At 43.0% G+C, this 20,976-nt stretch overlaps 2 protein-coding genes across 2 annotated transcripts in view; one reads left to right on the top strand and one right to left on the bottom strand.

The window, feature by feature from the left end:
- si:dkey-118j18.2 overlaps nt 1–682 on the bottom strand; it is a 126,589-nt gene extending 125,907 nt beyond the window's left edge. Inside the window, exon 1 of the mRNA XM_038796860.1 lies at nt 583–682. The gene's annotated coding sequence lies outside the window, so the exon portion shown is untranslated. The remainder of the gene's footprint in view (nt 1–582) is intronic.
- A 261-nt stretch (nt 683–943) lies between these two features.
- The window catches only part of pik3r4 (phosphoinositide-3-kinase, regulatory subunit 4), a 104,535-nt gene continuing 84,502 nt past the window's right edge, over nt 944–20,976 (top strand). Inside the window, exons 1-5 of the mRNA XM_038796378.1 lie at nt 944–1,730; nt 8,117–8,250; nt 10,026–10,608; nt 15,559–15,693; nt 15,823–16,044. Of these exons, the coding sequence (XP_038652306.1) occupies nt 1,001–1,730; nt 8,117–8,250; nt 10,026–10,608; nt 15,559–15,693; nt 15,823–16,044 (1,804 nt within the window). The 5' untranslated portion in view covers nt 944–1,000. The remainder of the gene's footprint in view (nt 1,731–8,116; nt 8,251–10,025; nt 10,609–15,558; nt 15,694–15,822; nt 16,045–20,976) is intronic.

Here is a 20,976-nt window from a genome sequence, read left to right as displayed (position 1 = left end):
CTCGGATTCCAAACTGAGGCAGCGACGGAGACTAGCCACCTTTCTACCAAACCAGAGGGGAGGGCGGAGCCAGCAGGCAGCAGTTTACCACATTACATATAATAGTGGCCATTTACCACAATACACATATTATATACTACAGTGGTTCAGAGCCAGCAGGGACAAGCCCAGACATGTAACAAGACAATAGTACAATACAATACAGTGGTTCTATGAGTTAATAAATACAAACCCAAACGAATCACAAGAATGAAGAGCGATTGGGATTAACAAACAGTTTATTGGGAGTATAGTCTGGAAATCTTCTGTGGCCCCTGTATCCTTTGGTATTTGTCGTCCAGCCAGCTCTGCATTCAAGCTTGGAATAAGCATCTGTTCCCACCACAAACTCCATGTTTGCTCTACAATGTTACCTGCGCTAAGCGAGGGGAGGAACAGCTCAATTGGCGATCCGCCCCAGCCAGCGCCAACTCGGCTTCCTTCCATCCCGTCCCGTCCCGCCCCGCGTCCGTGCGCTCGGTTCCGACTCGGGTGGGGGAAGTTAAACACAACACAATTTAAACAAAAACACTCGATCCTTACGCTGCTGCTCTGAGCGCCGCCATTTTCAGGGGAAGCCGCCGGTCGAGTCATCCCGGTCGCCAGTTGGTCAAAACAAACGCGTCATCGATTTGCAGTTCGCCGTCAAACCGGCCCAAGCGCCGCAGCTTGTTGGGGGTGGTTGGTTGCTGTTTTATTTTAGGGAGATCACGGGGATTAGCCTAAATTGTGTGTTTTTTTTGACGGATTTGTAGTTGGACCGTTTGAGCCGCTGGGGGTCCGAATTAACCGGTTTAAAGAAATTGTGACTTTGGGGGGCGGGGAACAATCACAAAACCGAAGAGGCTGCGGGGAATGAACACGTCGCCAGCGGCGTTGATGCTGGCTGGGTTTGACTGGACGGGTGGAACGCGGGACCGTTGAAACCGTTAAACCGCCGCCCGCACGTCCCCCGGTCGCCATGGGTAACCAGCTGGCCGGCATCGCCCCCTCGCAGATCCTCTCGGTCGACAGTTACTTTTCCGACGTCCACGAGTTCGAGTATGACAAGAGCCTGGGCAGCACCCGCTTCTTCAAGGTGGCCCGGGCCAAGCACCGCGAGGGCCTGGTCGTGGTCAAGGTGTTCGCCGTGCAGGACCCCTCGCTGCCGCTCACCGCCTACAAGCAGGAGCTGGAGGAGCTGCGGCTGCGGCTGCTGGGCGCCCCCAACTGCGTGCCCTTCCAGCGGGCCAGCTTCAGCGAGCGCGCCGCCCTGCTCTTCCGCCAGTACGCCCGCGACAACCTCTACGACCGCATCAGCACCCGGCCCTTCCTGGGCAACACCGAGAAGCGCTGGGTGGCCTTCCAGCTCCTCAACGCCCTCGAGCAGGCCCACCGCGCCGGCGTCCGCCACGGCGACATCAAGACCGAGAATGTCATGGTCACCAGCTGGAACTGGGTGCTGCTCACCGATTTCGCCAGCTTCAAGCCCACCTACTTGCCCGAGGACAACCCGGCCGACTTCAACTACTTCTTCGACACCTCCCGGCGGAGGACCTGCTACATCGCACCCGAGCGCTTTGTGGACGGGACGATGTTCAGCACTGAGCTGGAAGCGGCCAGAGACCCAACCACCCCACTGGTGGACCTGACCCACAACAACCAGAGGACCAGGGGAGAACTGAAACCAGCCATGGACATCTTCTCTGCAGGTAACACTTCGAACTGAACAGAGCCGGTTGGCTTTGAAGCGAACTATTCTTTATAGAATCGGGAGGTTTTACAGCACAGGAACCCCCGTCTGTGCCGGCCATCAAACGCCTGACTATTTGAATCCCATTTTCCAGCATTTGTTCCGTAGCCTTATGTATGTTGCAAGCCTTCAACTTGTTCATCATTGGAGGCTGGTTCCTCCAGGGAGTGCGACAGAGCCCAGCCTCTAGCACCACAAGCCTGTCTGCACAGGAGGGGGGGAAGAGCAATAGTGGTAGTGGATTTTATAGCTAGGGGAACAGGTGGGTGCTACTGTGGCCGTCAGCGTGACTCCGGGGTGGTGTGTTGCCTCCCTGGTGCCAAGGTCTGAGATGTCACTGAAGGGCACCTTAAAGGGGTTGGGTAATGAGGGAGAGGTCATGTTTCATGTTGGTACAAATTACATAGGTTGAAAGAGGGATGAGGTCCTGCATTAAGAATTCAGGAGTTGGGTAGCAAACTAAAAAGCAGACCTCTCGGGTTGTAATCTCTGGATTACTAGCAGTGCCACATGCAAGCGAGTACAGAACTCTGAGAACAGCACAGATGAATGTGTGGCTTAAGAGTTGGTGCAGGAGGGAGGTTTTTTAATACCTGGACCACTGGGACTATTTCTGGGGAAGGTGGGACCTGTACAAGCTGAACGGTCTGCATCTAAACCAGAGCGGGACAAACATCCTTGCTGGCAAGTTTGCGAGTGCTGCTGGGAGGAGTTTAAACTAATTTGGCAGGGGGAGAGGACGCAGCCTGTTAGCAGAATATGGATACAGCATAACACAGAAAAGCAATCAAGTCAAAGGGAATACAGCAGTGATAAGTTTAAAGGGAGTAAGACCACGCTGAATGGCCTCTGCTTTAATATCAGGACTATTGCAGGTAAAATGGATGAGTTAAGGGCGAGGATTGATTCGTGGAATTGTGATCTAGTAGTCACCGTGGAGATGTGGTTGAGGGAGGGGCTGGATTGGTAGCTCAACATCCGGGATGTGGAATCTTCAGGCGAGACAGAGGAGGGGGTAAAAGAGGAGGAGACATTGCACTATTTTTTAAGGAGTCAGCTACTGCAGTAAGGAGAGATGATATTTTGGAGGGAGCATCAAATGAAGCTTTGTGGGTAGAGCTTAGCATGAAACATTGCTTGGTGTTTATTATAGAGCTCTCAGATAGTCAGCGGGAAATTGAGGAGCAAATGTGTGTGGAATTCGCAGAGGTGTGTAAAAATAATAATAGGTTAATTATATTAGGTAATTTCAATTTTTCCAACATTAATTGGGATAGTCATCATGTTAAGGATTTAGATGGAGTTGAGTTCTTAAAATGTATCCAGGAGAACCTATTAGCTCAATCAATATGTAGAGGGTCCAACAAGGGACGGTGCAGTGCTGGACCTAATTCTGGGGAATGAAGCCGGACAGATGGATGATGCGTTGGTGGGGAGCATTTTGCTGATAATGACCACAGCATAGTACAATTAAGTTTGTTGTGAACAAGTTACAAAAAAAGGTTTTGAATTGGGAGAGAGTGGATTTTCGTAAAATAAGGCAGGATTTGACCAAGGTAAACTGGAAAGAGTTACTTGTGGGGAAATCTACAGAAAAGTCGGGGTGGTGGGTGGGGGTGGGGGTGGGGGTGTGGGGGGGGGGGGGGTAACAGACCCAACATGTTCCTCTCGGGTAATAGGAAGGGGTAACAAGTCCAGAGAACCATGGATGATCAGAGACATTCCGGAAAAGAGAAGCTTTTAGCAAGTACAAGGGGACCAAATCAATGGAGGCATTAGTGGAGTACAGAAAGTGCAGGATGGAGTTTAAGAAAGCAATTAGGAGAGCAAAGACAGGATATCAGAAAGCTCTGGCTGGTAAAAGTAGGGAAAATCCCAAGATATTCTAAAAGTATATGAATGGGAAGAGGATAACGAGGGAAAGAGTAGGGCCCATTAGGGACTAAGGGGAAAATATGTAGGTGGAGCCAGAGGACATTGGTAGGGTGTTGAACGAATGCTTCACATCTGTCTTCACCCAAGAGAATGAGGAGGTAGACAAGGAACTTGGAGAGAGACTGTGAGATTCTTGCAAATTGCCATAGAGAGTGACAAAATATTGGGAGGTGTTGGCAGGCTTAAAAGTGGATAAATCTCCAGAGCTGGATCAATTATGTCCCAGGATGCTATGGGAGGCAAGGGAGGAGATTGCAGGGGCTCTGAGGCAAATTTTTAATTCCCCTCTGGCCATGGGGGAGGTGCCAGAGGACTGGAGAATAGCTAATGTGGTTCCACTATTTAAGAAAGGTTGTAGAGATAACCAGGGAACTACAGACCAGCGAGTCTCACGTCAGTGGTAGGAAAACTATTGGAAACATTTCCGAAGGATAGAATCAATCTCCACTTGGAGAGGCAAGGTTTGATCAGGAATAGTCAGGCTGGCTTTGTCAGAGGGAGGTCATGCCTTACAAATTTGATTACATTTTTTTGAGCATGTGACCAGGTGTGTAGCTGAGGGTAGTGCAGTTGATGTCGCTTACATGGATTTCAGTAAATCGTTTGACAAGGTCCCATATGGGAGATTTATAAAGAAGGCAAATGCATGTGGGATACAGGGTAACTTGATATGGTGGATTCAAAATTGACTTAGCTGTAGGAGATAGAGGGTGATGACAGATGGCAGCTTTCGTCACTAGAAGCCAGTGTCCAGTGGCGTACCACAGGGATGTTTGTCATTTATATAAACAACATGGATGACTGTGGGGGGCAGGATCAGCAAGTTTGTGGATGACACAAAGATTGGCCAGGTGGTTAACAGTGAGATTGAATATCTTGCGTTGCAGGAAGATATAGACGGGATGGTCAAATGGTAGAAAGGTGGCAGGTGGAATTTAACCCTGAAAAGTGTGAACTGATACAGTTTGGAAGGAGTAATATGACAAGGAAGTATTCAATGAATAGCCTGACACCGGAACGTTCCGAGGAACAAAGCGACCTTGGAGTGTTTGTCCATAAATCTCTGAAGGTAGAAGGGCAAGTTAATAGGGTGGTGAAAAAGGCTACAGGTCATTTGCATTTATTCATCAAGGTACAGAGGGAGGTCATGTTAGAGTTGTATAGAACTTTGGTGAGGTCACAGCTTGAGTACTGTGTGCAATTCTGGTTGTCACATTATAGGAAGGATGTGATTTCACTGGAGGAGTGCGGAGGTGATTCACCAGGATGTTGCCTGGGATGGAACATTTAAGTTGGGAAGAGAGGTTCGATAGGCATGGGTCGTTTTCACTGTTGCAGAGAAGACTGAGGGGTGATCTGATCGAGGTATGAGGATTATGAAGAGCATTGGCAGGATGGGTAGGGAGCAGCTGTTCCCCTTAGTTGAAGGGTCAGTTACGAGGGGACTCCAGTTCAAGGGAGTGGCATGAGGATTAAGGGAGATTTGAGGAACAACATTTATCCAGAGGGTAGTGACGGTATTGAATGCACTGCCTGGGAGGCTGGTAGAGGTGGGTTGCCTCATTTCCTTTAAAAGGTGAGCCTGGATGAGCACTTGGGCAGGTCACAGCATTCAAGGGTATGGGCCAAGTGCTGGCAAATGAGATTAGGTAGACAGGTCGGGTGTTTTTCACGTTTCGGTGCAAACTCGATGGGCCAAAATTCATTTTCTGTGCTGTATTATTGTGTGATCTAAATGCTTTTTAAATGTTTTGAAGGTTCCTGCCTTGACCATCATTTCAAGCAGTGAGCTCCAGTTTGCCACCACCCGGTTTGGGTGAAAAAAGTCTTTTTCTCAAAGTCCCTCTTCATCATATGTCTTAATCCAGGGGTGGGCAAACTTTTCTGTGCAAGGGCCACATTCAGAAATTCACAATTTTAAAGGGCCGCATAGTATATTAAGTAAAATAATTACTTCACCCGGTTATGATTCTGGGTGCCTCATATAGAACATAGAACAGTACAGCACAGAACAGGCCCTTTGGCCCTCGATGTTGTGCCGAGCAATGATCACCCTACTCAAGTCAACGTATCCACCCTATACCAGTAAGTAACCCAACAGCCCCCCCCCCCCCCCCCCATTAACCTTAAAAAAAAAAAATTTTTTAATGACTTGGTGGGCCGCATAAAGACCTCTGGCGGGCCGCATGCGGGCCGTAGTTTGCCCACCCCTGTCTTAATCACTATGGGCAGCATGGTGAGACAGTGGTTAGCATTGCTGTCTCAGTTCCACGTACCAGGGTTCAATTCTGGCCTTGGGTGACTGTGTGGAGTTTACACATTCTCCCCGTGTCTGCGTGGATTTCCACTGGGTGCCTGGGTTTCTTCCCACAGTCCAAAGATTGATGTGCGGGTTAGGTGGATTGGCTGTGCTAAATTGCTCCTTAGTGTCCAAAAGATGTGCAGGTCATGTGGTCAGTGATAGCCAGATATTGTTACTGGTGATGAATAAGATAGTGTCATTAACATCACTGTTTATAGCAGTCATTGGAACAATGTGTTTAGGTTTGTTTCTAGTCTTTCATTTATGATTGAGCCTGAGCATCGTTGTACATGAGTGGAAACGAATTAAGCTGCAGCAGATCCCCATGCAGTAACTGCAGCTCTGCACTGACTCTCTTAAACTCAAAGTTCATCCTAAAGATAATGAGGACTGAACGGGGTACAATTTGATGTATTACTAACAGCTACATTATTTCATTGCATTTTCAAGTGTTAGCACTGCTGCCTCACGGCGCTCCTGACCCGGGTCCGATCTGGTCCTGGATCACTGTCCGTGTGGAGTTTGCACCTCCCCATGACTTCGTTGGTCTCATCCCCAGAACTCATAAGTTGGAAAAAAAATTGCAAAGTCAAGAACAATATGATTGTGAAATAAAAACCATGAGGGTTTAGACTTAGTGGTGCAACATTAAAAAGTTTATTGCAATCTATAATAATTTTGAAGTTAAATTAATTGTCTGTCAAAGTTAACCCTTTAAAATTTATTCAGTGCAAATAACACTTCCAGTTTGAGTCTGTATCTAAAAACATAATTTCTTTCATTAATAAATAGTCATATCTGATGTTTCCCACTACAGTGCTAGCTTGCTGCAGTCTTGTACTTCTAACGTACAATTTACGTTACACCTGTAAACTGTCACACAACATTTCATTCTCAAATGTAATTTACAAATTTAGTATTATGTTGTGGCGCATCCTTCTGTGAAATATCAAGCAGTTGTTGGTGGTTCAAATATTCCTAGACTTGTCTAATAGTAAATATCCTTAAAAACCTTGCGATGTACAGGGTTCTGTATTCTATTTACAAAGTTCTTTGTTCTCTTCAAATTTTTCCTGTAAGCACCTAACAGTGCATTATCACTGTTGATTGGACCCACCAATCAAGCCTCAAATTTGGAATTTAAACTAAAGCTGGTGCGTACACATCTGATTAAAATAACTTTATAACTGCAAAGTCATTCACTTCTATGTCAGATTGAAGGTTGATGCAGCAGTTTCCAACTCCAATAGAAATTGCTAAATGCCTTTGTGATTACAGCAGATGTTCATTTGCTGAGTGAGCCAAATCCCAGAGGAAAACCTGACTGACTGACCACGACTCCTTTTTGTATTCGTAAAAACAAGAAGAAATCTTTTGATCTCAGCAGCATAGAATTCCAGTACCACTTTTGAGGTTTAAAAATTAAAATATTTATTAACAAGAAGAAAATAAAGCATAAACACACAAGATTACCATCACACAATTAAAAGAGTCTTACAAACATTCCCCAAAAACCTACTTGGTCAGAGGCACAAGTATAAACACCTTCCAGGCACCACTCTCATAAATGTTTAACAATAAAATCCAGTAATGTTTCGCTTTGTGTGAGAGAGACCAGAACTAGGATGCACAGTTTGAACAATGGAGATGAAGAGGAATTATTTTCTGAGGATAGTTTGTTTCTTGAATTCTGTTCCCAGGGAGCGATGGAGTCTGGGATGTCCAGTGTGAGTTAGACAGATTATGGGAACAAGCAGGAAAATGAAATTAAAGCTACAGTCAGATCAGCTATTATTGCTGCGAGTTCAGTGTTCTATTAGACTGCACATTTTAAGATGAATTGTTGTGTTTTTGAATGAGTTTCTTTGTAGCTCGCATAGATAAAGAACCAAAGGCTAAGAAAGCAGTTGCATGGTTAAAACTTTTGTTCTGTGCTGTTTAGTAGTGAGAAAATAAATTTCTACGGTTTGTGCAGGATATGGTGTCTGATACAAGTATTTGTGTGGGCATTATACATATTTTTTGTAATGTCTGTATATTGTGGATACATAGTGTGTATTCTACACAACACGCACCTAAACAAAACTTTTTTTTATTACCCTGTATAGGGTGTGTTATTGCAGAGCTTTTCACCGAGGGAGTGCCTATGTTTGATCTATCCCAATTGCTGGCTTACAGGAACGGACATTTTTCCCATGAGCAAGTGCTGAATAAGATTGAAGACTTGAACATAAGAGGTCTGGTAAGCATAATCAAGTGACTCAAATTGCTTATTATTGCCAAAAGCATTGTGATATGCTGGAGTAAATATGTAGAACATACAGCTTTTGGAACCACTTTTTAAATATAACACTCGAGTGGAGTGTTGAGGAGGGAGGTTATAACATCTCAGAAATATGTACATCGAGTTTGTAACATTGTTGGCACATCTCATCACAATATTACACTGCACTCCGCCATTATGCATATTATGTGTTATGGTTTTAAGACATGGAATCCATCAACTGTAGCTGGTGGAACATTTGGCGGTAACATTGTAATTTACGTAACTAAGTTAGCGTGTGTTAGTGTACTGAGATGTGTTCTTCCAACGGGTCGCATAGTATTCTGTGCAAAAGGTGTACCATATTGCAATAATCATATTCTATAATATAAGAAAATATTCCAAGAAATAGTAAGGTACATGCTGTGTTGCACTCCCATTATGTGCTTATTTTTAAAAATTATTTTCAGGATGAGTGTTTTTGGCCTTTATAGCCCTTCAGTAGTTGCCCAGGCAACTAAGTGGTTTTCTTTTGTGTCTCAAATTTCAATAAGAGCCGAAAGAGTGACCAATTTCCTTCCCTGATATGAACCAGTTAGTTTTATACCAAGGGCTAGTCCTTAAATATCCAGATTTATTGAATCTACTTTTACAACATGTCATAGTGCGATATGAGCGTACAAACTATAGGCTGTGAGTACAGTACAATAAGCATTGCACTAACGTAACCACTGTTGGGTTTCCATAATGTAACCATAAAATCCCTCGATTTTGTAATTCCATCTCATCTAAAATTTGAACTTTCCACCCACTTTTCACCACTTTGGTCTCAAAAGTTGTTGTTGATTTACAAATCCACGGGCTATTGGCAGCCCTCGTTGCACAGTGGAGTGGCCATTCTTTATATACACATGTGGTTAGTGCATGTTAACAGACTATTTTACTGTGGAGAGCATTTTAAATTAGCTCCATCTCACACTTATATTCATGCTGTTTTCAAGTCAAGCACGAGATAGTAATCCTAGAGCAATAACCATGGCGTCTTTCTAAAAAAATTACTTATCCACACTGCCTTCCATTCTTAGTACTCCACACTGACTGTGAAATTAATTTACAATCATCAGGTATGTGTAGTGTGCTACAGTTGGCAATGCTTTCCCCCAGAGAACCATTGCAGGACCCAAGTTGTACTTCCTAGATTACTGATCTTGTAATCCTTTGACTGCTGCATCAAAGCACCATCTTTGCGTTGAAAGGCCATAGTCACGTAATAAGTCAATATTTAAAACTTAATAACTGATCACAGTTGGAGCACTATGAAGTTTATCATAGTTTTTCAAGGTATTGATTACAGTTTTTAATGCGACCCTTGCACATTGGGAACCATAAAAGCATTTCCTATAATTAGAGTTGGTTTAGCTCTGTCTGTTATGCTCAATAAGAAGTCTTACAACACCAGGTTAAAGTCCAACCGGTTTGTTTCAAATACGAGCTTTCGGAGCGCAGCTCCTTCCTCAAGTGAATGGCGAGGTATGTTTCGCCATTCACCTGAGGAAGGAGCTGCGCTCCAAAAGCTCGTATTTGCAACAAACCTGTTGGACTTTAACCTGGTGTTGTAAGACTTCTTACTGTGCTCACCCCAGTCCAACGCCGGCATCTCCACATCATGTTATGCTCAAGTAATAGCTACTCATTCCTAGATCTTTAATCTTTGTCTTTTTAAAGATTTGATAATACCTCCTCTTGTATTGCAGGTCAGCCAGATGATTCAACGTGACCCAGATACACGTTTAATAGCAGAAGAATATCTTAAACAACAGAGGGGCAGAGCTTTCCCAGAATTATTTTACACATTTCTGCAGCCATACATGGCACAGTTTGCAAAAGAGACTTTCCAGTCTGCTGATGAACGCATCCTGGTAATACGGAAAGATCTAGAAAATATTTTGCAAAATGTTTGTGGAGAAGAATGGACTGAGAAAAATGATGGAGAAACCAAAGAGCATGGGTTGGTTATTTTGGTGTCTGTTATTACTTCTTGCTTGCAGACACTCAAGTACTGTGATTCTAAACTAGCTGCTTTGGAACTGATTCTCCATTTGGCACCGAGACTAAGTGGCGAGATTTTGCTTGATCGTATAACACCTTATCTCTTGCATTTTGCCAATGACCTCATACCTAGGGTGCGAGCTGAGGCAGTCAGAACACTGACAAAAGTCTTGGCTCTTGTCAAAGAAGTACCACGCAATGATGTCAATATTTACCCTGAATACATTTTACCAGGTATTGCCCACTTAGCTCAAGATGAAGCAACTCTTGTCAGATTGGCATATGCAGGTAAGGATTGGAGTCTGAAAATGTCAGTTTTATTCTGTAGTGAGTTTTTCGTGTGCACTAATTGTATATGGTATGTGCCCAATGGACTTGCTTCATCCAATATGAGTGACAACCGTTGCGTTTAAAATGCATCAGGTAATGTAAGGAAGAAGTGCATTTGAGAAACTCAACAGAAACAACATATTTGATATCATTTTTGCGTTACTTCACTTATGGAAATGATTCATTTCTCATTGAACTGGGTCACGTTGAATCATCTGTCTACTGCAATCTTGACTATTAAGACAGAACTTAAGAAACACTAAATATACCAATATATTGATATTCCAAACCGAATAATTTTGGCTCAGAAAATTATTCAGTGAACTTTTGTTTATATATTGCTGAAAAGAGAGACATGTTGTCTACACTTTTGCCTTGTACACATCAGGACAAATCCAAGCATGCAAAATTTCAAATCACCACTACAAATTTATATTACAGGAGAAAAGGGCACTGATTGAATTAGAGTTGGCCCGTTAACCAACGAGGTGTTGCTATAATGAAAGCAATGAGGAACTAAGGCTCCTCAAGCTCCCCGGTAATTAAAAAAAAAAAGGTGTAAGACTTTAACATATTCCTTTTGTTTGCAGAGTGGGTCTCTGCCTATCACTTTAAAGCAAATCACATTGTGAGCTTGAGTGATTGTTACATTTGTTGTTATTATAGCTATTAGCATACTCTGGATTGTATAACCTTACTCAACCAGCCTGCATCTGCAAAACCCAAAACAAAGTTGGACTTTAACCTGGTGTTGTAAGACTTCTTGCTGTGCTCACCCCAGTCCAACGCCATCTGCACATCTTAGATGAGATTAGCAGCACTTGCTGAACAATTCTTTGCAGGCAAATAGCTACGTAAAAAACAATTTAAGATTGTCAGTTGAGCTTGTAACAGCTCATTTACTCTTGTGAGAATTGACATACATTCCTATGCAGGGACCCATTCTTTGCAAACATGAGGAATATGCTCAAGGCTTGTGTCTTTCTAAATTATCTGGGAGCTTGGGTAACCTACAGTTGTCCATTGCTTTTTCCAAAGCAATGTCTCGACCAATCAGAGTCGACTTGCCAACTAATCAGCAACATTTTCTCCAGTAGTAAAAATTGTTGTGATAGTTTGAAATTTGGTATTGGTGCAAGATGGAAAGCTTTGGCAACATGTCTCTCTTCTTAGCAGTATTCAAGTTCTGTACTATAACTTCTGGTATTATTGAAACTTAAAACATAGGGCAGCACGGTAGCATTGTGAATAGCACAATCGCTTCTCAGCTCCAGGGTCCCAGGTTCGATTCCGGTTTGGGTCACTGTCTGTGCGGAGTCTGCACATCCTCCCTGTGTGTGCGTGGGTTTCCTCCGGGTGCTCCGGTTTCCTCCCACAGTCCAAAGATGTGCAAGTTAGGTGGATTGGACATGATAAATTGCCCTTGGTGTCCAAAATTGCCCTTAGTGTTGGGTGGGGTTACTGGGTTATGGGGATAGGGGGTGTTAACCTTGGGTAGGGTGCTCTTTCCAGGAGCCGGTGCAGACTCGATGGGCCGAATGGCCTCCTTCTGCACTGTAAAATCTGATCTATATTGGGTTGACATACTTCAATTGTGGGTAATGTTATGATCCTTGTTGATGTTAAAATTGGATGGGGAAGATACCAGAATGGACCTTGGCTCAAAAGAGTGTAACTTCTTTTTAGAAAATGTGTAGCAATAGAGTCACAGAAACGCTAATTAGTTTTAACTAGAAAAAAAGCATTTGCTAAACATGACCGTGTAATTATGATACAATACTCCAGAACTCTCCCTTAACTTCACACATACACAGATTTGAAGGTTAACATGGGCTACAAAGTATATCTTAAGCTACAGTGGTCTCAGTAACACAATGTCCCTTTCAACACACACTGGCTGTGTGGTAAAACACACTGAACCCACGTGAGAGTCTAAGGATTTCTCCTCTGAATCCTCCCCCAGATGATCTTTATACCGTAAACACAACCATAGGTTTGTGACGGCGGGGCTGGAGGCGAGGTTCTGGGGGTGGTGGCAGACTGGGTTTGTGTACTTTAGTGACTTGTTTATAGGGTAAAAATTTGAAGGGCTGGAGGAATTGTATGAGTTGCCCAAAGGGAATGGCTTTAGGTACCTGCAGGTGAGGGATTTTGTGAGGAGAGAGGTGTCGTTCTTCCTGAGGCTGCTGCCTCCGTTTTTGCAGGACAAGTTGTCAGAGGATGAAAGAGGGGAGAGGAGGTGTCAAATATGCAAGAAATTGGTGGAGGAGATTAAACGCAAGGGGAGGAATAACTGGGAGAGGAGGTGCGGGCCAGGACGCATCCTCGTCGTGTGCGAGGTTATGCCTCATCCAGTTTAAAGTGCTGCATAGGGTCCACATGATGGTGGCGAGGATGGGCAGGTTCTTTACGGAGGTGGAAGTGGGGGGTGGGGGCGTGAATCACGTTCACGTGTTTAGGACTGAGATGGTTCTGGCAGGGATTCTCGGATGTTATGACCGAGGTTCTGGGTGTGGCGGTGACCCTGCGTCCGAAGGTGGTGGTATTTGGTGTGTCGCAGGGTCCTGGAATCTGGGGTGGCGGTGAAGGGGGGGGAAGAGGCTGTTTTTTTGGCCTTTGACTCCGAAAGCCTAGAGACAGATTTTTTTGTATTGGCGGGACTCAGAGCTGCCAAAGGCAGTGGTGTGCATGAGCAACCTGGCAGAATTCCTGAGGTTGGAGAAAGTCAAGTTTGCTTTGTGGGAGTCAGTAGAGGGGTTCACCCGGAGGTGGAAACCATTCATTGATTTTTTTTTCACGAAGAATTGAGGGGTTAGCAAGGGGGGGGGGGAGATAACGGGATAAAAATTGGGGAGGCGGGGTGTGTTGGGGCGTTGGTATCTGGGGAGGTTGGGGAATTTGTGGCTGTTTGTTTAGGTTGATGTGTTGCTCTTCTGATATTTTGTGTGTGTGTACAAATACAACTGAGCCAACACCCACACTAAACACCTTTGTGCATGAATCTAATTCATAGGTTTACCCTTCCATACACAGAAACAGTAAATTAAACCCACTTCAAGCTATACCTTATTTCTAATGTTTACCAATATAAATCCCTCAAAACTACCTGTGTTTTCCTAACAGTAAACTAAACTGAAACTAATCATTAAACACCAATTACCCTATAGTACAACCAACAACTTTATACACAACTGAAAATTAGTTTACATGGATTTTCTATCAAATTTTTTGAATGTTGTCAGACATTTTCTATCAAATTGTTTTAAATGTTGTCACGCAATGTTGAAAGAACAAACAAATTGGGGGTAATATTGATCTTTGAAGCCAGGTGCACATACAAGGTCAGCTTCGACTATTGTGTACAAACAGTAATAGAAAAATTAGATTACAAAATTGCAATGTCAAATAAAAACAAAGTGCTGGAAATACTCTGCAGGTGAGGTAACCTTCTGTGTAGAGGGAAATAGTTACTGATTCCTACTTCCTGATTTTCTGAGCCAAGATTCTTTTTCATTGTTGTCTTTCGTTACACTTTGGGCCAAGTTCGATGTTTAGCTGCTGTTATCTAAAGAGTCAAATGTTCTGCTCCTTTTCACAAACACCTTTATTTCACTTTAACAGACTCTGCACAAAACTCTCTCATCACCTGACACAAAGGCTACCTGACGCCTCTTTACATATCAGTGTCAATTATTGGATACTTAACATAAATGCGACAACTAATTGGAATGTCTCTTAACCCATTACTGTACTTAATAGGCGACACCTCCTGCCTTCACCATTCTGCCTGATTTTTTGATACATTGTTTTCCCTGGCATATTTATTTCCCAACTTGAGTCACCTTGTAACTGTGTCTCTGTAATAGTAATTAGATTTAAACTGTTTTGTCATCAGTCACCTTGTAACTGTGTCTCTGTAATAGTAATTAGATTTAAACTGTTTTGTCATCAGTTTATCTTTTATTACTGCAGATGCTCTGCACATTCAGATAGTTATTTTTAATTTACTTTTAAAGAGGTATGCTATTACTGTTAAGCTCTGTCCCTTTCTGTCCCACTCACCTTGTCATGACCCACATCGATGTGCTTTTCTATTGTCTCAATTTTTATCGGATTTCTAAATCTCTCTTTGCCTGAGCCCTCCTCCCTCATCTTCGTTTAAAATAATTTTCCCTACACTGGCCATATTCACTGTTCATTCTCTTATGTTTATATGCTTGTCCCTTCCTGTCACACCCTGGCTACCATTACCTTTATTGTTACCCAGCACTATTGTCTCATAACCCCAATCCTCAACCTTGAAACCCTATTTCCACTGAATAACTCTTCAGCTTTGGCTCCTGCTACATTTCTACTCTTGCCCTCTAACCAGGCAGCTAATCTGGCTGGGCATCAGACAGGCATCAGTGCAGAGTTAAATGAGGTTCTATCATTGAAATTGGGCATGTCTGCACTTTGCTGAGTGTACCAGGTTCAACACCTCTCAGTAGATTTCCTGCATTTTCTACCTTTCTCTTAATATCGAGGCCTAAGTCTTGACACTGAAATGAGGCTTATCAAACATTAGAAGATTGAATTATGGTATATGAATGAGACTGTTGGAACCTCTTCTGAGGTTTATCACTGCTCCCAATATTAATGAAGGTTGTTTTGTTTTAGACTTTTATAATCAAGAAAGCAGTTCAATCAATTTTGATACTTGTTCGACACTCCATTATTTTCAATTTTCCTTTGGTACAGTATTGATCCCCAATAGTCTGCTTCTTGAATTGTATCAATTTTAGCATTTGTTCTTAATTGGCAAAACACTAACCGTAATAGTACAGGAAACATAGTATCTGTTTAAGTGAAAGTTACTTGCTGAACTTTCATGTTCTTTCACTAATTCATGTTCTTGTATTTGAATAGAAAACATAGCACTTTTGGCTGAGACTGCCCTCCGCTTTTTAGAAATAGTCCAATTAAATAATTTGAATGTGGAAAGTGAGCTAAATGGTGAAGAAACAGAGGAAATGCTACATCCCAATGAAAATTATGACTCTGGTAATCTTTTTGCATTAAAAGTTCATTTTAAAATTTTCTGTGCAATTTGTGACACGGTGGTTGAAACATCTGTCTTAATTTCTTGAAACCTACAGTTGAATGCTAATGAACTGAATCCTATGTTTATAGAATTACAAGCTCTCCATGAGATGGTTCAGCAGAAAGTGGTGACTCTGTTGAGTGACCCAGAAAATATAGTGAAACAGACTTTAATGGAGAATGGTATAACCCGGCTTTGTGTGTTCTTTGGACGTCAAAAAGCGAATGATGTTCTCTTGTCGCACATGATCACCTTTTTGAATGATAAAAATGATTGGCACCTTCGAGGTGCTTTCTTTGATAGTATTGTTGGTAAGTACACAGAATTATAATAATGGATATCAGTTGAAAACTTATTTTTAATCTTATTGTCTGTATTTGCCTATATAATGGAAACATAAGTGTCCTTTCATGTTGCTTTTAATAAAAGAAAAATAACTATTTTCTATAATATTTGGATTAAATAGCAGGAGTTAATTTGTGATATTGAATTCTTGACGTACAGAGGAATTGTCTGTCCTCTAAAAATGTACTTAATTCTTGAGATGGTAATGCTGAAACACAACATCTTCTGTGTGTAGAATTAAGAATGGCTGTCTGAAGTGTTGAGACTTCCCTCTGCACTTTATGTTCTGATTCTTTGTAACTAATCACAGTAAATATGAATTTCTTAATTTCCTGTTCCCATTTTGTCTGATGTCATTTTCCAAATTCTTTCAGTCATGGTTGCCCTTTCCCACATTGTGAAATTTTACCCATCATGTCTGGTGTTTTGATCAGTCTGAGGCATTCCAAGCCTACTTATCTCATGTCTGTAACTGCTCTGTTAAAACTTGTAAGGGCAAAAAAGCCCAGCAGAATGCTTCTACTGGTCTTTTTTCTAACAGCGACTTGCTGTTTCTCTGGATTATACTTTCTCTGCCTCTTCCATTCTAATGCTATAGCCATGCATCCTGTTCTCCACAAACTGTAATCTTTATCCTGGATGGGCAGCTGAGACCTGTTGCTTGCAATTCCTATGCCCGGCATTCCTTCCCCAGATTTGATGCTGGGATTGAGTTGAACCAAATGGACCATGTGGCTGTCTGAGAACGCTTGGTAAGAATGATCATTGTATCATAAATTTTAGATTTGTAATGGAGAAGAGTAAGGAGCAGTCTAAAAGTGTAACTTCTAAATTGGAAGAGGGCTAAAGAGGAAATCTAGCCACACTAAAATGGAAGAAAAGATAGACGAATAACTTAACAGATCATAAGTGGTCTTTAAAGCGGAAATGTTTCAGGTATAGGATAGACAGGTTTCAAAAAGACGGATAGGCAGAGAAACCAGAGCCATGGTTTCCTGGATGGTGAGGAAGATAAACAAAAAATATGATGGGAAACAAAAAGATAGTTTATGACGGATGTTGGGTGAATTTCTCAATCGAGATCTAGGCCAAATAAGCTGAGAGGAGAAGTGAAAAGGGAAATAAGACTAATAAAGAGATAATAAAATATCTTCTATTGGCTTGTGGATAGTACGCTAGTAATAAGAGGTGGAATGGATCCTGTTCAGAACAAATAGAGGGTGAAATATGCATGGAGGCACAAAGTGAAACTAGAATACTTAAATGAATCATTTATGCTGTGTTTACTAAGGAACATTAAGTAGACAAAATATTGGTAAAGGTAACAGATGGGTGGAAAATTAGGAGAATTTACTGCAATTGGAGTGCATAAGAAACCTGGACTGGGTGGCTTGCATCCCAGGATGTTAAAGAAAGTGGGAGTGGAGATGGTGCAAGGGCTCGCCATAACCTTCCCTGGATATAGAGGAATTGCTAGATTAGAAAGTGGTAAATGTGTGACCCTCATTCAAGAGAGAGTGTAAAGACATTCCAGTAACTTTCGACCTGTCGGTTTAACATCAGTAGTGGATAGGGAAATATCAGCCGGTTGCAGGATAGGTTTGAGCTAATTAGAGAGCCAGCACAGATGTGTGAAGAACAGATAATACTTGGTTAATAGTTTTTCAACGAAGTAATAGAAGGCTGATGGAGGAAATGCAATTTATGTTGTCTGTGACTGTGTCTATGCATGCGACCCATCAGGGAGTGGGGGAGTTACCTAGATGCTGTGCTTCAGGAGGCAGTCATACCCCTTAGATTAACTACCTTGAATTCCATCAGTGTTCAGGGACAAGAAGGTGTGACTGTGAATGAGGTAGGTGGAAAGATCCAAGAGGTAGCACTGCAGGAGCCTCAGCCCCTGTCCTTGTGCAACAGGTTTGAGATTTTTGACCCCTCTGTGGATGAGAGCGGGGATGGTAGGGAGGATGAACAAACGGACTGTAGCGCCATGGTAAGGGAGTCATTCAAGTGGGGGGAGAAAAAATGTAATATTAGTCGGGGGTAGTATAGTTAGAGGAATAGAAACTGTTTTCTTTAGCCAGGATCAAGAGACACGAAGGCTGTGTTGCATGCCTAGTGCTAGGGTTCAGGGCATCTGCTCCGGGTTGGAGAGGAACTTGCAGTGGGAGGGGGAGGATTGCATTGCTGTGGTCCCTGAGGTACCAATGACATGGGAAGAACGAGAAAAGTGGTTCTGCGGAGAGACATTGAGGAGCTAGGCACTAAATTATATCATAGAACCTCCGAGGTTGCAATCTCTGGATTGTTATCTGAGCCATCTAGAGATGAATACATGGCTCAAAGACTGGCTTGAGAGAAGTGGGTTTTGGATTGTGGGGCACTGGCATCAGAACTGGGGAAAGTGGGTGCTGTACCATTGAGACGGATTGCATATGAACTGTGATTGGACCAGTGTTTTTTGCATACCGAACAACTAGGGAAGCAGAGGGGGCTTTAAACTAAATTGAGGGGAGGTCAGTTCCGAGAAGAGGATATGTAGGCTCCCAAAGCCAAAAAATATGACAGCATTACAAAGCATGGTGGTTAGCACAGCTGCGTCAGCGCCAGGGACCTGGGTTCATTCCCGGTCTTGGATGACTGTGTAGAGTTTGCTCTTCTCCCTGTGTCTGCGTGGTTTTCCTCTTGTTTCCTTCCACAGTCCACGATGTGTAGATTAGGTGGGGCTAAAGGTTTACTGGGATAGGGCGAGAGGGTGAGGGGGTTGGTGCAGACTCGATGAGCACCCACTGCACTTGGGTGTGACATGAAGGGACAAAGGGTGTATAAAGGTAAAAATAAAAGCAACACATAGGGATAAAATGGTAACCAGCCAAAATTAATGGCTCTTAACTTAAAAAGTACAAAGCATTCGGCACAAAATAGATCAATTAACAGCATATATAGAGGTTAGTGAATATGATATTATAACCATCACAGGGACTTGGTTACAAGATCAAAACTGAAAACTAAATATTCAGGGGTGTGAAATTTTTTACATAAGTACAGATATTACGATCCTGGAGCAGACCCCAAACTAATGGGGCTAAAGGCCGATACGTCCTCTGGATCTGATGGGTTGCATCTCAGGATATTAAAGGCAGTAGCTACAGAGATAGTGGATTCAGCTTTGCATGCGAGCTGTGGGAGAGGGAGCAAATCTTGAGTGAGACAGAGCGAGTATGGGTATCAGAAGTTTGCAGCACAGTGGGATTTCGATGCACCGGCGAAAGTGATGCTTTTTGCTTTTGTTGCAGTCTTCTTGCGGTTTATAGTTTAAGGCTATGCTCTGTAATAACAAGGATCAGAAAGGAAAGACCCTAGAGTATTAAAACAAAAGGTCTGGGAACGGTGTTCTCGCAGTTAGCGTTGCAGAGAAGTAGTCATGATTTTAAACTGTTTGGGCTTTGGAAGAAGGGATTAACTGAGAAACAACACATAAATGAAAGTCAGTTGTGTTACGACACCCTGGGCTAGGGCGCAGTCAATTCCAGCCCCCCTTGACCCTGAGTTGCAACACAATTGAATTAACCAAGAATGCTTCGAAAAAGACCCAAAGTCTTTGGCCATTGGCTGCCCAATAATTACAGTCACCAGATTTGTAAATTTAAAGAGAATTACTTTTTTTATTAACAACAAAATCTATAATGAAATTTGCAGCAAACACAACTGGTTAACTATTATCTAATTCTGATTTCCCATCTCCCGAGCCCCACCATTTTATCTTTTCCTCACCCTCATATATTTGCTTTCAGTTTGAGATTTTCACTGTAGATTCATTCAAGCCTCTGCAGTTTCAGAAATACAGTCGCTTTTCTGGAGAGAATACGAGGGAGAGAAACCAGGTCTCTCCCATTAGCATCCAAGATTCGGACTCTGCTTTCCTTAGTTCTCTGGAAATCATCCCACTCAGACAGGATCCAATCACCAACTGTTACAGGACAGAATTTGGCCTTTTGGCCAATTCAGTGGCTGCCACCAGCCAACTAATCGAACAGAGTCCCACCTCATTTCTCGAGTGCCACAATATCTGAGTTTTGCTGTCTAAAGCTAGCAGTGTTCCCATTTGTAACTTTTGAATTCCTCATTTCCCCTGCTCGACTTGAGATATATGTCTGTTAAGCATCCATGGATCAAAATGATAATGGCAAACAATAAAGAACGGGGACAAAATGGAATCAACAGAACAGCGTGTCATAATAAAGTAATACAAATAAGTAAGATGGCATAAGGGAGGTATTCTTATACAAGCATAATTTGTTTGTTCAAAAAGGAAGTAAATAAGGGCTTGAGGGTATTCATGGCAGGAGAGCCCGGACCTGTGATATGCTCCTCCTGTGCTATGAAAAAGCTTCAATTGTCCCTGGTGACCAACTGCAGCTATTGGCTAACTATTTTGAAGCTGGAGCTGAGGGTGGATTCACTGTGGAGCATCTGCAATGCTGAGCAGTTTGTGGCTAGCACGTTCAGTGAGGTGCTCACACTGCAGGTGAAGGTTGAACAAGCAGCAACGGCCACACGGCCAAGTGTGTATAGGGAGTACAGTAAAGGACTGAGCACACATTCTTGTAGGGCCCCAGTGTTGAGGACTATTGTGGAGGCTGTTACCTATCCTGACAGATTGATGTCTGTTGGTGAGGAAGTCAAGGATCCACCTGCACAGGGAGGGGTCAAGTCCAAGATTGCAGAGTTTGGTTACTAGTCTTGTCGGGATAATGGTGTTGAAGGCGGAGCTGTAGTCTATGAACAGTAGTCTAACGTAGGTGTCCTTGTTGTCAAGGTGTCCAGATTAATTTTCAAGGAGGCAGCTCTTGCCTCTTGAGGCTGTAATAGTGGGTATGGGCATGTCCAGGGCTGTT

This window comes from Scyliorhinus canicula, chromosome 5 (genome assembly GCF_902713615.1).
Source record: "Scyliorhinus canicula chromosome 5, sScyCan1.1, whole genome shotgun sequence".
Classification (NCBI taxonomy): Eukaryota; Metazoa; Chordata; class Chondrichthyes; order Carcharhiniformes; family Scyliorhinidae; genus Scyliorhinus; species Scyliorhinus canicula.
The sequence above is the reverse complement of the archived record's forward strand: the minus strand, read 5'-3'. Positions and strand labels throughout refer to the sequence as shown.